Source organism: Neomonachus schauinslandi, chromosome 5 (assembly GCF_002201575.2).
Source record: "Neomonachus schauinslandi chromosome 5, ASM220157v2, whole genome shotgun sequence".
Lineage (NCBI taxonomy): Eukaryota > Metazoa > Chordata > Mammalia > Carnivora > Phocidae > Neomonachus > Neomonachus schauinslandi.
Genome location: NC_058407.1, coordinates 80,937,400 through 80,952,775, shown reverse-complemented (window position 1 = coordinate 80,952,775; position 15,376 = coordinate 80,937,400). Strand labels below are relative to the sequence as shown.

Sequence of the window (15,376 nt, the reverse complement as noted above, 5' to 3'; positions counted from 1 at the left end):
AGGGTAGGGTACAGTCAAAGGCAAGTGTCAGGTGAACAAGAGGTGTTACTCCATAAATTACCAAAGATAAGGGTATTGATGCCAGTATCAGTTGAGGTTTGTTTGAAGCTAATGTCCTGGGACATGTTTAGGATCTGGCTCTTCTTATGTGTTATCAGGTGTTTGGGGCCTAGGACAAAACTTAACGATTAACTTTCTGGCCTCTGCCTGTTGCAGGATCATTGAGCCAACAATCAAGAAAGAGTTCTTGAGATGTTTTACGGTGCAACTTTTAGTAAGTTTACTTACTAAACTTTAAGGTGCAACTTTAAGTAGCACCGAGACAGGACCCGTGGGCAGAAAGAGCTGAACTTTTACTGTATGAAGCTGGTGGTTGGTTATATGCTTAGTGCTCAAAGGGGAGGGGACATACAGGGAGTATTAGATCATAAATGTTTTCTTTCAGTTTCTACTCATAAAACTACTTTTGCAAGATGTCTCTGGTGCTTATCATTGAGCTTGATATTAACTATTAGTGAGAAGTACAGGCAGTCATGAGACCCTATAAGAATGTAGCAACCAGCACGTATTTGATCCTTATCAGAACTATGCAGGCTATAGGCCAGCCTTCTGGGCTAAACACGAACATTTTTCTGCTTCTATCCCTTATCACCCCTTGAAGTGGGAAGATAGCTTCTTTGGCTTGTTCGGAGACAAAATATGGAACATGAGTGAATAGGGTCTAGCAGAAAAACAACAGAAATGGAGACTTTCTAAAATGGAATCCCTTCAGCTTTCCTACTTCATTAAGACCTAAAACGATACAAGCAAGAAGGAAATAGTTATTTCTAGGAGATAAAGGATCAATAATCAATGAGTCTGGATTTGGGAAGGAAAGAACAATGTGAATTTTTATTTCCATCTTTAGACTGGGCTGAGGAACAAATCTATTTACAAAAACTCTTGAGGATCCTCTCTGGGTTTAGGAAATTCTTTAACTAAGACCCTTAGTTCAGACTTTGACCAAGGAGTAAAAGATGCCTGATGAGGATCTCTGGTAGTCCTGAATGGCCTTATTTTTAAAGATTTTATTTATTTATTTGACAGAGAGGGAGAGAGCACAAGCAGGAGGAGTGGCAGAGGGAGAAGCAGGCTTCCCGCCGAGCAGGGAGCCCGATGCGGGGCTCGATCCCAGGACCCTGGGATCATGACCTGAGCCAAAGGCAGACGCTTAATGACTGAGCCACCCAGGTGCCCTTGGATGGTCTTATTTTTAAAAGTAACTGTTTAATAGTCTCTTTAGAGTGGAAAGACAATTCAGAAAGAGGGTAACTAGGATGAATGCTCAAAGGATGGAGGGGAGCACTAGGAATTACATCAGTCTTATAGTCTTATTTTAGCTACATTGTCTCTTTTTCATTAGCTTTTTGTAATGAATCTTTCAGTGGAACTACTTTGGAATTTTGAAACTTTTTGGAGGCTCCTACATGCCAATTAAAACAGGTATCCCATTCTGTTTAATTTGGGAACCCTTGCTTTCAAGTGCACTTCTTAAATGATCTTACCTAATTAGAACAGTTCCCACACTGGTCATTGTATTTCTAGGTTGTAATACCCTTGAGGGCTGGGAGCAGTATTGATAGGACCCTATCTGCAAATGGAGTTAACACACATTTCTTCTATTCAGCCATATCTACCGGCAAAGGAAGTGAAACTCACATTTCTGTCTGGCCTTATTTTGAGGCCCCCAACCTGACAGTTACCAAGCCAAGCTCCACAGGACACAAAACAAGCTTAGTGAGATTTTGCTGTTTTTGCTAGATAACTGAGATTTCTGGAACTATAGCTCTTAGACACAAAATAAGCAGGTGTGCAAGAAGGTGGCATGCATGACTCTTTAGCATTTAAGAATCCCATTAGCTACCTGCAAGGATATTAAAAAAAAAAAAAGAATCTCATTACCTAAAATTGTGGGTTTCTCAGAGCCATACTATACCTAAAAGGGATGTGCCACAGGGTTGGGATGTTTAATAGTGTACCTTGTTGCATGGAAATTTCCTTGCGGTTGGTGGGTGACCTAATGTCAATCTAACACATTCTGTGACCAACTTCTCTTGTCATGGGATTCTTCTTGAGGTGACTAGTGCTCTAACAGCCTTTAAATGCTCAACTTATGCCTACCAACTTTTGCAGATTTTTGGCCTCCAATATCCCTGCAAACAAACCTGTCCACCTTAATGTATCAGTAGTAACCTAGAGATGTTACTGTATCCTGGCCACAAGAAGGCCCTGTATGCACCACCAATTCCTGTGGAAACTTAGTTTTCCACTATGGGAATTGTGGTCTGAAAGGCTAAGGGCTTGGTTCCAGGCAGACCCTTCTGCCAGCTCAGTTGGGCTCTGGGCAGAACCACCAGCTCCACTGGACTCTGGGCAAATATGCCAGATCAATTGAACTTAGGACATCACCCGTCTTCCCCCACAAGCTGACCTGCCCTGTAAAGGAAAGTCAATTAGATTGAGAGCTCAAATACAACAGAGCAGAGCTCAGAACTGAGAGGAATTTACCCACAGCCCTTGGAAATGACAAGAAAAGCAGCAAACTCAAAGGGTTCACGGGCACCATGGCTGTGTGTCTCGTCATCCCCAAACGCTGCTGGAAGTTCACTTTGGATCCTTTTGCTGCCACCAAATCTGTTAAAAAACAAAATTCAACTGAGTAAATTTGAAGGTCTAATTGGCTTTATTAAATTATTTATGAATCAGGCAGCATCCCATCTAGCAAGTAGGAAGGAATTCAGAGATGTACAAAATAGAAGGTTTTTATAAGGAAAATGGAGCAAGAACATTATTAGCAGAAGAAAAGGATTTTTCCAGGCAAGATGGCTTTCCCTTGGGAATAGTGGGGAGGATTTGGGAGGGATTGGGGTGGAGGATGGTGGTGTCTTACCATGTGGATTCTTCCTTTAGGGGATAGAGAGGGCCCATGAAACAGATTCATTGGTACCCATCAGAAAATTCCCCATTAACCAGTTGAAACTACATTTCTGGGGGATTGAAACTGCAGTTAGATTACATATTGAGCTCTGGTTTGGGAGTTAGCCTAAGGGACACCAGTCTGGGCCTGTGGTTTTCTTTTTAATAAGGCCTACCTCTGTTCTTTCATTAGGTGGTGCAAATGGTGATATTCTATCATTCCTTCCTAATTTATCAGCTGGAATAATTGATAAAAAGAAACTCTACCCTGCTACATCAACTACCTGGCCATCCTAGGTCTTCTTTCCCAAAGGAGAAGCAGGATAAAAGCCTGATTGTGTTTCTGATCACTCAAGAGTAGGTTGTGGATATTGTGCGAAGGGTTCTTACCCCTGTACATCGGTGCATATTTCCTATAAACAAGGACATTTGCTTGCCTGAATATGGAACAGTGATCAAGATCAGGATGTTTAATATTGTTGCAATACTATGATTTAATTCAAAGTTTGATGTTCAAATATTCTCAGTTGTTGTCCTAATCATATACTTTACAGCTTTTTTGTTTTTTGGACCAGGTTCCAATTCAGTTCACACCTTGCATTTAGTTGTCACAGCTCTTTAGTTTCCTTACATCTGGAGAGTTTCTCACTTCCTTGTCTTTCATGACCTTGAAATTTTTGAAGAATATAGGCTAGTTACTTTGTAGAATGTCCAATATTTTCTCTTGAGTATTCAAGTTATACATTTTCACAGGCACACTACAGAAGTGATGTTGTATTCTTCTCAGTACAATATATCAGGATTTTAAAACTTGATCACTTGATTAGTGTCTGCCAAATTTCCCCATTGCAAAGTTACTATTGTTCCTTTGTAATTAATAAATAATTTATGGGAAGATATTTTGAGTCTATGTAAATCTCCCATTCCTCATCAGATTTTCATTCACTAGTGTTAGCATCTATGCCATTGTGCTTTATGATAAGAAATACATATTTGATCTTTGTCCCATTTTTGGCCCTGAGCTCCTAAAACATCAGGAATTTCCTAAATGATGAGAGCAATAAAGGTGTCTTGTTATGTTAATGAGGTGACTTTTGGGTCTCACCTAAGGACAGGGGGCTGGTTGCTAGAGGAGACAATTGCAGGATTAGAAGGTTGGAACTTTGAACTATTCTTCCCTGACCTCAGGATGGGGGAGGGGCTGAATATTGAGTTCTATCATCAATGGCCAATGATTTAACCAATCTTGCCTATATAATAAAGCCTCCACAAAAACCCAAAAGGAGAGGGTTTGGAGAGCATCCAAGTTGTTGAACATGTGGAGATTGGGAGAGAGTGGTGTGCCAGAGAGAGGGTATGGAAGCTCTGTGCCCCCTCCCCACACCTTGCCTTGTGCATCTCTTCCATCTGGGTGTTCCTGAGTTATATCCTTTTATAATTAACTGTGGATCTAGTGAGCACAATGTTTCCCTGAGTTTTGTGAGCCACTCTAGCAAACCAAAGGAGGGGTTCATGGGAACATCCAATTTATAGCAGGTCAGTCAGAAACACAGGTGATGTCCTAGACTTGGGATTGGCATCTGAAGGTTGTAGGGGTGGGTCCTATGGGATCTGACGCCATCACCAGGCAGAGAGTGTCCAAATTGAATTGAATTGTAAGACACCCAGCTGGTATCCAAGAATTGCTTGGATGTGTGTGGGGGGGGGGGGGAGAAAAAAATCTCCACATTGGAATTTGTGATTAGAAACATGGCATCCACTGATATTTCTTGCCTAAATCAATTGCTACTATAATTGTTTCCAAATAGAAATATTTTTTATCTCCATCATTCTTTCTATATTCCTTACTTGTCAATCTACTGTAAGGGTTTTACCTTCTTCCTAATTAATTAATATCACAATGAATTCTGGATTCTTCTTATATCCAGTGGTTTATAATCTATTACTATCATTATTTATTTTGAAGCTCAAATTGTCCCAGAGTTGGCTAGCAGGATATTATTTAAGGTGGCTTCTATATCTGCTTAGTATGTTCCCATCTTTCTTTGAGCATTTAATTACTTCCTGGTAACAGCCAGATGTCCCAGGTACTAATACTTTCGACATGTCCTCATTGTTTTTAATAGCTTATTTTCCCTGGTACTATAAAACTCTCTAGGCTTGTCTTATACATTTCCTGCCCCAACCTTGGAATCATCTATTTCTTCAAGTATCCATGGCTCTTTTTCATGGGAAATAATAGAGATTACCATCTGGAGGCAAGGGGCTGTTGTCATTTATGGGCCTTTTCAGTAGTCAGATCTAGGGAGTACTTAAATTTTTTGAAGATAAAGTACATTATGAGTTCAGCAACTATCCAATGCAAATTTAGTATTATAGGGGTTTTACTTGTCTCTTCTGTATCTCTATTTCCTTTCTCACCCATAGAAAATCCTGGTCCTCAATGATACCAATATAAATGCTCATTTGTTTTATTCTTCAATATATACACGACACTTTTAGGATAATAATACCCAAACTACTTGTATTATTTTTCTGTTGCTGAATTTACACAAACTTGGTGGCCTAGAACAATACACATTTATTACCCCATACCTTCTGTGGACCAGGAGTCCATGCACAGCTTAGCGGGGTCCTTGGCTAAGGAACTCACAAAGTTGTAGTCAAGGTGTTGTCCAGGGCAGCTGTGTTATCTGTGGCTCAACAGGGGACTGACCTGCTTTGGGCAGCAGAATTTAGTTGTTTGTGGTTCTAGGACTGAGGGTTGTTGTCAGCTAGAGGTGTCCCTCAGTTTCTTGCCAGTTGGGCCTCTCAGCATAAGAAGCCCATAACATGGCATCTTGCTTCTTCAAAGCCAGCAGGAGAATTAGTGACTCCAGCCAAGTCAAGAGCTGTGATCTTATGTACCTTAATCATATAATCACACACAGGTATATACCATCACCTTTGCAATGTTCTATTGGTTAGATGCAAGACATAGGTCCTGCCCATACTCAAGGGGAGGGAACTACACAAGGGTGTAAACATTAGGAGGCAGGGATCAAAAAGGACACCCTGGATTCTGTGTACCTCACTACCACAGTAGATTGCTGAAAATGGTTTTGGGGTCAAAAAGATTTTGGGGTCATTCTTTTTTTCTTAAGATACATGCAGTATGTTCCCCAAGTATGTATGGGAATGTTTCCAGACTTGTTTTTATAATCTGTTTTTTCTCACTTAGTAATTTTGAGTGGTCATCTGTGTCCACAAATTTTCTTCATATACTATACCTTTTGGGGAATATATCATATTTTACTTAACCAATCTGTCTCAATTGGATATTATTTTTTCTCTATTATAAACAGCATCATAATGAATATTCTTGCAGCAAAACATTTCCATGCACCCTTAATTATAGTGTAGGATGAATGGCGTTTATTTATTTCCAGAAAGCTGTTCTGCTTGGGCAGGATTTAAGGAACTATTTCCCTGAAGAAAATAAGGAAGCTCCACTGAAGGGAGATATTGATCAGAGTTCTTCAGAGAAACAGAACCAATTGTGTGTGTGTGTGTGTGTGTGTGTGTATGGGTGGATGGATGGATGGATAGATGGATAGATAGATGATAGATGATAGATGATAGATAGATGATAGATGATAGATAGATGATAGATAATAGAAAGATAGATAATAAATAGATTTATTATAAGGAATTGGCCGACATGATTATGGAGGCAGGCAAGTCCCAAGATCTGTCTGTAAGTCAGGAAGCTAGAGACCTAAGGAGCTAATAGTTTAGTTCCAGTCTGAATCCAAAGCTTCCCCAATGAGAACCAGGAAAGCATATGGCATAGTTCCTGTCTAGAGGCAGCCTCAAGACCAAAGAAGAGCTGATGGTTCCATTTGAGTCCAAAAGCAGGAAGAAAGCTGAAGTCCCAGTTCAAACAAAGGCAGCCAGGCAGAAAAAATTCTCTTTTACTTCGAGGAGGGCCCACGTTTTTGTTCTACTCAGGCTCACACTCATTAGGAAGGACAATCTGCATTAGTTAGTCTACCAATTTAAATGTTCATTTCATCTAAAAATACCTTCACAGAAATATCCAGAATAACACTTGACCAAATATTTGGACATCCCATGGCCCAGTTAAGTTGACACATAAAAATCCATGACAGGACGTATTTTCAGTTTGAGGTATGTGATAGAGGCCTTAGAGTTTTAGTGGAGGAAAAGAAGATAAAGATATTCTTGTTGGCTTCACAGCTCTCTTTTCAATTCTACAAATAAAAGGAATAAAAATCATCTCTCTAAATGTATTTTCCCCCTTCTCAGTACCTCCTAACACTGCCAAATGACATTTGCCATTAAATTAATACAGATCTTCCTTGACTTATGATGGGGTTACACTCTGACAGATTCATTGTAAATTGAAAATACCCTAAATTAAAAATGCATTTAATACATTTAACCTACTTAACATCATAGCTTAGTCTAGCCTAACTTAAGTGCTCAGAACACTTATATTAGCCTACAGTTGGGCAAAATCATTTAATAGAAAGCCTATTTTATAATAAAGTATTGAATATCTCATGTAATGAATATTGTACCAAAAGTGAAAAACAGGATGGTTGTATGGGTACAAAATGGTTGTAAATGTATTTTTCTTAACCTTTGTGATCGCATGGCTGACTAGGAGCTGCAGCTTACTGCTTCTGTCTAGCATCAAGAAAGAGTATCATATTGCATATCGCTAGCCAGGGAAAAGATCAAAATTCAAAATCTGAAGTACAATTTCTACTGAATGTGTATCACTTTGCAACCACTGTAAAGTTGGAAATCAAACCATTATAAGCTGGGGACTAGCTGTACTCTCTTTAAAGTTATTCATGCTTTTGTTAGTCTATATTTACCTCCTTGAGGGAAGAATCTTCACCCCTGCATCCACCCTGTCCCCAGAGCATAGATCTCAAGGCAGGCTTCAGTTAGAAGTAAAAGACAAGTCTTAAGCTTAAATAAGATTGGTGTGTCAGTTACTAACTTAATTTCTGAATGTGATAGTAGGAATGACTGTATCTAAGAATGGACTCTCCACATCAGTTTACCCAAAAAAGATTCGAAGTACTTACTTGAGACTGAAATTTCATCTAGGCTAGATGCTGAATGACTTTGTTTTCTCCCCGCATTTTCATATTTAACTAATAACACTTTTTTCGTGCCCTGAGAAAAATATATGCAGTAGTTAATTTTTAACTTTATTTTTGAAGTATAGTTGACATAAAATGTTACATTAGTTTCAGGTGTAAAACATAGTGATTCAACAAGTCTATACGTTCTGCTGTGCTCTCCCCAAGTGTAGCTACCTTCTGTCACCATACCACACTATTACAATACTACTGACTGTATTTCCTCTGTTGTGCATTTTATCCTTTTTCTTTTTTTTTTTTTAAGATTTTATTTATTTACTTGGAGAGAGAGTGAGTGAGCAGGGGAGGGGCAGAAGCAGAGGGAGAGAATCTCAAGTAGACTCCAAGCTGAGCACAGAGCCCGACACAGGGCTCAATCTCATGACCCTGAGATCATCACCTGAGTCAAGGTCAAGAGTTGGATGCTTAACCAACTGAGCCACCCAGATGCCCCTCCCCATGACTTTTTCTATAACTGGGAGCCTGTATCTACCACTCCTCTTCACTTGTTTTGGCCATCCCCCCCACCCCTTCTCCTCTGGCAACCATCAGTATGTTCTCTGTATTTATGGGTCTGTTTCTGCTTTTTGTTGGTTTATTTACTGTTTTGTTGTTTTAGATTCTACATATAAGTGAAATCATATGGTATTTATCTCTGTTTGACTTATTTCACTTGGCATAATACCCTCCGTGTTATCACAAATGGCAAAAATCTCATCCTTTTTTATGGCTGAGTAATATTCCATTATGGATATATAATGTATTTTTAAATACATATAATGCATTTTAAAATGCAAATTCATTCCTATGTGATATGTTTATATACATCTTCTTTATCTACTCATCAATCAGTGGATACTTGGGCTGCTTCTGTATCTTGGTTATTGTAAATAATGCTGCAATAAACATAGGGGTGCATGTATCTTTTCAAATTAGTGTTTTTGTATTCTTTGAGTATATACCCAGTAGTGGAATTACTGAAACATATGGTAATTCTATTTTTAACTTTTTGAGGAACCACCATACTGTTTTCCAGAGTGGCTGCACCAGTTAGCATTCCCACCAACAGTACATGAGGGTTCCTTTTTCTCCACATTCTTTTCAACACTTGTTGTTTCTTGTGGTTTTTTTTTTTTTAAGATTTTATTTATTTATTTGACAGAGAGAGAGAGGGAACACAAGCAGGGGGAGTGGGAGAGGGAGAAGCAGGCTCTCCGAGGAGCAGGGAGCCCGATGTGGGGCTCGATCCCAGGACCTGGGATCATGACCTGAGCCAAAGGCAGACGCTTAACGGCTGAGCCACCCAGGCGCCCCGTTTCTTGTGTTTTTTATTTTAGTCATTCTGACAGCTGTGAGGTGATATCTCATTGTGGTTTTGATTTGCATTTCCCTGAATATGAGTGATGGTGAGCATCTTTTCATGTGTCTGTTGGCCATCTGGATGTCTTCTCTGAAGAAATATCTGTGTATGTCTTCTGCCCATTTTTAATGGCTTATTTGTTTTTTTGTTTTGGTGTTTAGTTGTATAAGTTCTTTATATAATTTGGATAGTACCCTTTATCAGATATGTTATTTGCAAATATCTTCTCCCATCTTGAAGTTTGCCTTTGAGTTTTGTTGATTTTTTTCCTTCACTGTGCAGAAGCTGTTTATTTTAATGTAATCCCAATAGTTTATTTTAGCTTTTGTTTCCTTTGCTTCAGGAGACATACCTAGAAAAATGTTGCTATGGCTTGTGTCAGAGAAATTACTGCCTGTGTTCTTTTCTAGAATTTTTATGGTTTCAGGTCTCATATTTAGGTCTTTTTTCTTTTTTTAATGCAAACTCATTCCTATGTTTATTTTCATTTTCTCTAGTAATTTACAGCATCTGCTACTGATTCTTTAGTCTTCACATTTTTGTGAATTATCTCTTAATATTGACTGCTATACAAAGAAATGATATTTGTCAGTATTTATAGGATCCTACAATGATCCAGCTATGTAAACAATAGAACCTCACATTATGTTTTTGGATCATGAACACATATTGGGACCTATAGAAAATCAGGCATATTTTATGAAATACAATGATGCAACCAAATAATGTAGATCAACACAATTCTTTTTTCCCTGTCTTTTCTACAAATGTCAGGCAGGAGGCATGACTTAAAATATTCTTATGATCTGTGATTCCAGTAGTAAAAGAACATGTCATTTCGGTAAATGTCCTATCTCTTTTCTCCCTTGTGTTCTAAATTCCATTGTATAGATATTTCTTTTTCTTTCTTTCTCTTTCTCATTCTTTCTTTCTCTTTTTCTTTCTTCTTTCCTTCTTTCTCTTTTTTCATTTCTTTTCTCTTTTCCCATTTTGTCTTTAATTTCTAGTTTCTTTTATTGAAATAAATTTCATCTGTACTGCTTCCTTTTGGAGATTGAGATTTCTCTGTAATCAGTTTTTGTTTGTTTGTTTGTTTTGTTTCAGGTGTAGAATTTCTTGATTCATCACTTATATACAACACCCAGTGCTCCTCACAAGTGCCCTCCTTAATGCCCATCACCAATTTAACCATCCCTCTGCCTACCTCCCCTGCAGCAACCCTCAATTTGTTCTCTGTAGTTAAGAGTATATTTTATGGTTTGCTTCTCTCTCCCCCCACCCCCCATGTTCATTTGTTCTGTTTCTTAAATTCCACATATGAGTGAAATCATATGGTATTTGTCTCTCTCTGACGGGCTTATTTCACTTAGCATAATACTCTCTACCTCTATCCATGTCATTGCAAATGGTAAGATTTCATTCTTTTTGATGGCTGAGTAATATTCCTCTGTGTGTGTGTGTGTGTGTGTGTGTGCGCGCGCGCACACATGCTCTTGTATACACACACCACATATTGTCTATCCATTCATCACCTAATGGACATTTGGGTTCTTTCCATAATTTGTCTATTGTTGATAATGCTGCTATATAAACATCAGGAGACATGTATCCCTTTGAATCAGTATTTTTGTATCCTTTGGGTAAATACCTAGTAGTGCAATTGCTGGGTCATAGAATAGTTCTATTTTTAACTTTTTGAGGAACCTCCATACTGTTTTCCAGAGTGGCTGTACAAGTCTGCATTTCCACCAACAGTATAAGAGGGTCTCCCTTTCTCCATATCCTCACCAACATCTGTTGTTTCCTGTGTCATTAATTTTAGCTATTCTAACAAGGTGTGAGGTGATATCTCATTGTAGTTTTGATTTGTATTTTCCTGAATATAAGTGATATTGAGCATCTTTTCATGTGTCTGTTGGCCATCTGGATGTCTTCTTTGGAAAAATGTTTTTTCATGTCTTCTATCCATTTTTTAATGGGATTATTTGTTTTTGGGGTGTTGAGTTTGATAAGTTCTTTATAGATTTTGGATTCGAATCCTTTATCAGATATGTCATTTGCAGATATCTTCTCCCATTACAAAGGTTGCCTTTTAGTTTTGTTGATTGTTTCCTTCACTGTACAAAACTTTTTATCTTGATGTAGTCCCAGTAGTTTATTTTTGCTTTTGTTTCCCTTGCCTCAGGAGACATGTCTAGTAAGAAGATGCTATGGCCAGTGTCAAAGAGGTTACTGCCTATGTTCCTAGGATTTTGATGGTTTCCTGTCTCACATTTAGGTCTTTCATCCATTTTGAATTTATTTTTGTGTATGGTATAAGAAAGTGGTCTAGTTTCATTCTTTTGCATGTTGCTGCCCAGTTTTCCCAACACCATTTATTGAATAGACTGTCTTTTTCCCATTGGATATTCTTTCCTGCTTTGTCAAAGATTAGTTGACTGTATAGTTGTGGGTCCAGTTCTGGGTTTCTGTTCCGTTGACTTATGTGTCTTTTTGTTCCAGTACTGTCTCGATCACTACAGCTCTGTAATATAACTTGAAGTCTGGAATTGTGATGCCTCCAGCTTTGCTTTTCTTTTTCAAGATTGCTTTGGCTATTTGGGGTCTTTTGTGGTTCCATACAAATTTTAGGGTTGTTTGTTCTAGCTCTATGGAAAGTGCTGGTGGTATTTTGGTAGGGATTGCTTTAAATATGTAGATTGCTTTGGGCACTATAGACATTTTAACAATATTTGTTCTTCCAATCCATGAACATGGGATGTTTTTCCATTTCTTTGTGTCATCTTCAGTTTGTTTCATAAGTGTTCTATAGTTCTCAAAGTACAAATCTTTTACCTCTTTGGTTAGGTTTATTCGTAGGTATCTTATGGGTTTTGGTGCAGTTGTAAATGGGATTGATTCCTTGTTTTCTCTTTCTGTTGCTTCATTATTGGTGTATAGAAATACAACAGTTATCTGTACATTGATTTTGTATCCTGTGACTTTACTGAATTCATGTATCAGTTCTAGATACATGATACATTCATGTATCACTTTACCAATTTTTTGATAGAGTCTTTTGGATTTTCTACATAGTGTCATGTTGTCTGCAAATAATGAATGTTTTGACTTCTTCCTTGCTGATCTGGATGCCTTTTATTTCTTTTTGCTGTCTGCTGAGGCTAGGACTTCCAGTACTATGTTGAATAAAAGTGGTGCAAGTAGACATCTCTGTCTTTTTCCTGACCATAAGGAAAAGCTTTCAATTTTATCCTGATTAAGGATGACATTAGCTGTGCATTTTTTGTATATGGCCTTTATGATGTTGAGATATGTTCCCTCTATCCCTACTTTGTTAAGAGTTTTTCTCAAAAATGGTTGCTATACTTTGTCAAATATTTTTCTGTATCTGTTGAGAAGATCATATGGTTCTTATCTTTTCTTTTATTAATGTGTATCATATTGATTGATTTGCAAATATTGAACTACCCTTGCAACCCAGGAATAAATCCCACTTGATTGTGGTGAATGATTCTTTTAATGTACTATTGGATTCGATTTGCTAGTATTTTGTTGAGAATTTCTGAGTTCATGTTCATCAGGGATATTGGCCTCTATTCCTTTTTTTAGTGGAGTCTTTGTTTGCTTTTGGAATTGGGAATGCTGGCCTTGTAGAATGAGTTTGGATGTTTTTCCTCCATTTCTATTTTTTTTTTTGAAATAGTTTGAGAAGTCATTTTTATGTCTTTAATCTATTTTGAATTTATTTTTGTGTATGGCATAAATAAGTGGTCCAGTTTCATTCATTTGCATGTAGGTGTCCAATACCAGCTTTTCCTAATACCATTTTTTGAAAAGTGTCTTTTTTCAATTGCATATTCTTGCCTCCTTTGTTGAAGATCAATTGACCATATAAGTGTGCGTTTATTTTTAGGCTTTCTGTTCTGTCCTATTGATCTATTTGTCTATTTTTGTGCCAGTACCATACTGTTTTTGATTACTACAGTTTGTAATATATCTTGAAATCTGTGATTGTGATACCTCCAGTTTTGTTCTTTTCAAGATAGTTTTGGCAATTTGAGGTCTTTTATGGTTCCATACAAATTTTAGGATTATATGTTCTAATTTCACAAGAAATGCTGTTGGTATTTTGACAAGGATTGCATTAAATCTATAGATTGCTTTGGGTAGTATGTACACTTTAACAATATTTGTTCTCCCAATCCATGAGCATGGAATATCTTTCCATTCATTTGTGTCATCTTAAATTTCTTTCATCAGTGTTCTATAGTTTTCAGAGTACAGGTCTTTCATGTACTTGGTTAAGTTTATTCCTAGGTATTCGTGCAATTGTAGGTGGGATTGTTTTCTTAAATTCTCTTTCTGCTACTTCATTATTAGTGTATAGAAATGCAATGGATTTCTGTATATTGATTTTGTATCTTGTGACTTCACTGAATTCATCAGTTCTAGTAGTTTTTTTGGGGGGGTCTTTGGGTTTTCTATACATAGTCTCATGTCATCTGCAAATAGTGATAAGTTTTACTTCTTCCTTACTAATTTGGATGCCTTTTATTTCTTTTTCTTGTCTGATTGCTATGGCCAGGACTTCTAGTACTATGCTGAATAAAAGTGGTGATAGTGGACATCCTTGTCTTGTTCCTGCTTTTATGGGAAAAGCTCTCAGTTTTTCCCCATTAAGTAAGATGTTAGCAGTGGGTTTTTCATATCTGACCTTTATTATGTTGAAGTATGCTCCCTCTAAACCTACTTTGTTGAAAGTTTTTTTTTTTTTTAATCATGAATGATGTTGTACTTTGTCAGATGCTTTTTCTGCTCTACTGAAATGATCATATGGTTTTTATCCTTTCTCTTGTTGATGTGATGTATCACATAGATTGATTTGCAAACATTGAACCATGCTTACATCCCAGGAGTAAATCCCACTTGATCATGAAGAAGGATTTTTTTAATGTTTTGGATTTGGTTTGCTAGTATTTTCTTGAGGATTTTTGCATCTATGGTCATCAGAGATATTGGCCGATAGTTCTTTTTTTTTTGCAGTGTCTTTATCTGTTTTTGGTATCAGAATAATCCTGGATGCATATAATGAATTTGGAAGCTTTCCTTTCTCTCCTATTTTTTCAGAATCGTTTGAGAGGAGTAGGGTAGGTATTAACTCTTCTTTAAATGTTTGCTAGAATTCACCTGTGAGGTCATCTGATTCTGAACTTTTTTTGTCAGGAGGTTTTTTGTTTGTTTGTTTGTTTTTCTTTTTTTAACAGATGCAGTCGCATTGCTGGTAACTGGTATATTCAAATTTTCTATTTCTTTCTGATTCAGTTTTGTGGGTTGTATGTTTCTAGGAATTTATCCATTTCTTCTAGTTTGTCCAATTTGTTGGCATATAATTTTTCATAATATTCTCTTATAATCCTAATCCTTTGTATTTTTGTTGTGTTGATTCTTTTTTCTTCCTCTCTTTCTTTTTTCTTTCTGTCTCTCTCTCTCTCCTTTTTCCCCCCTCTTCTCTCTTTCTCTTTCTTTCTTTCTCTCTCACTCTTTCCTTCCTTCCTTCCTCCTCTTTCTTTCTTTCCTCCCTCCCTCTTTCCCTCCCTTCCTTTCATCTTTGAAAAGATCAGCAAAATTGAGTCACCAGGTATCCCTGGATGGAATGTTCTGAATATATCTGTTAGATCCATCTGGTCCAATGTATCCTCCAAAGCCACTGTTTCATTGTTGCTGTTTTGTCTAGATGATCTATCCATTGATGTAAGTGGGGTATATCTTTTTGTATTACTCCCTTTATCATTAGAAGTGTCCTTCTTTGTCTCTAGTTACAGTCTTTGGTTTAAAGTCTATTTTGTCTAAGTATTGCTACCCTAGCTTTCTTTTCATTTCCATATGCATGACAAATGCTTTT

The 15,376-nt window shown here is 37.4% G+C and overlaps 1 protein-coding gene across 1 annotated transcript in view; it reads left to right on the top strand.

The window, feature by feature from the left end:
* The window catches only part of IRAG2 (inositol 1,4,5-triphosphate receptor associated 2), a 117,853-nt gene that overhangs the window by 8,006 nt on the left and 94,471 nt on the right, over positions 1–15,376 (top strand). Inside the window, exon 3 of the mRNA XM_021690461.2 lies at positions 1,425–1,482. Within this exon, the coding sequence (XP_021546136.2) occupies positions 1,425–1,482 (58 nt within the window). The remainder of the gene's footprint in view (positions 1–1,424; positions 1,483–15,376) is intronic.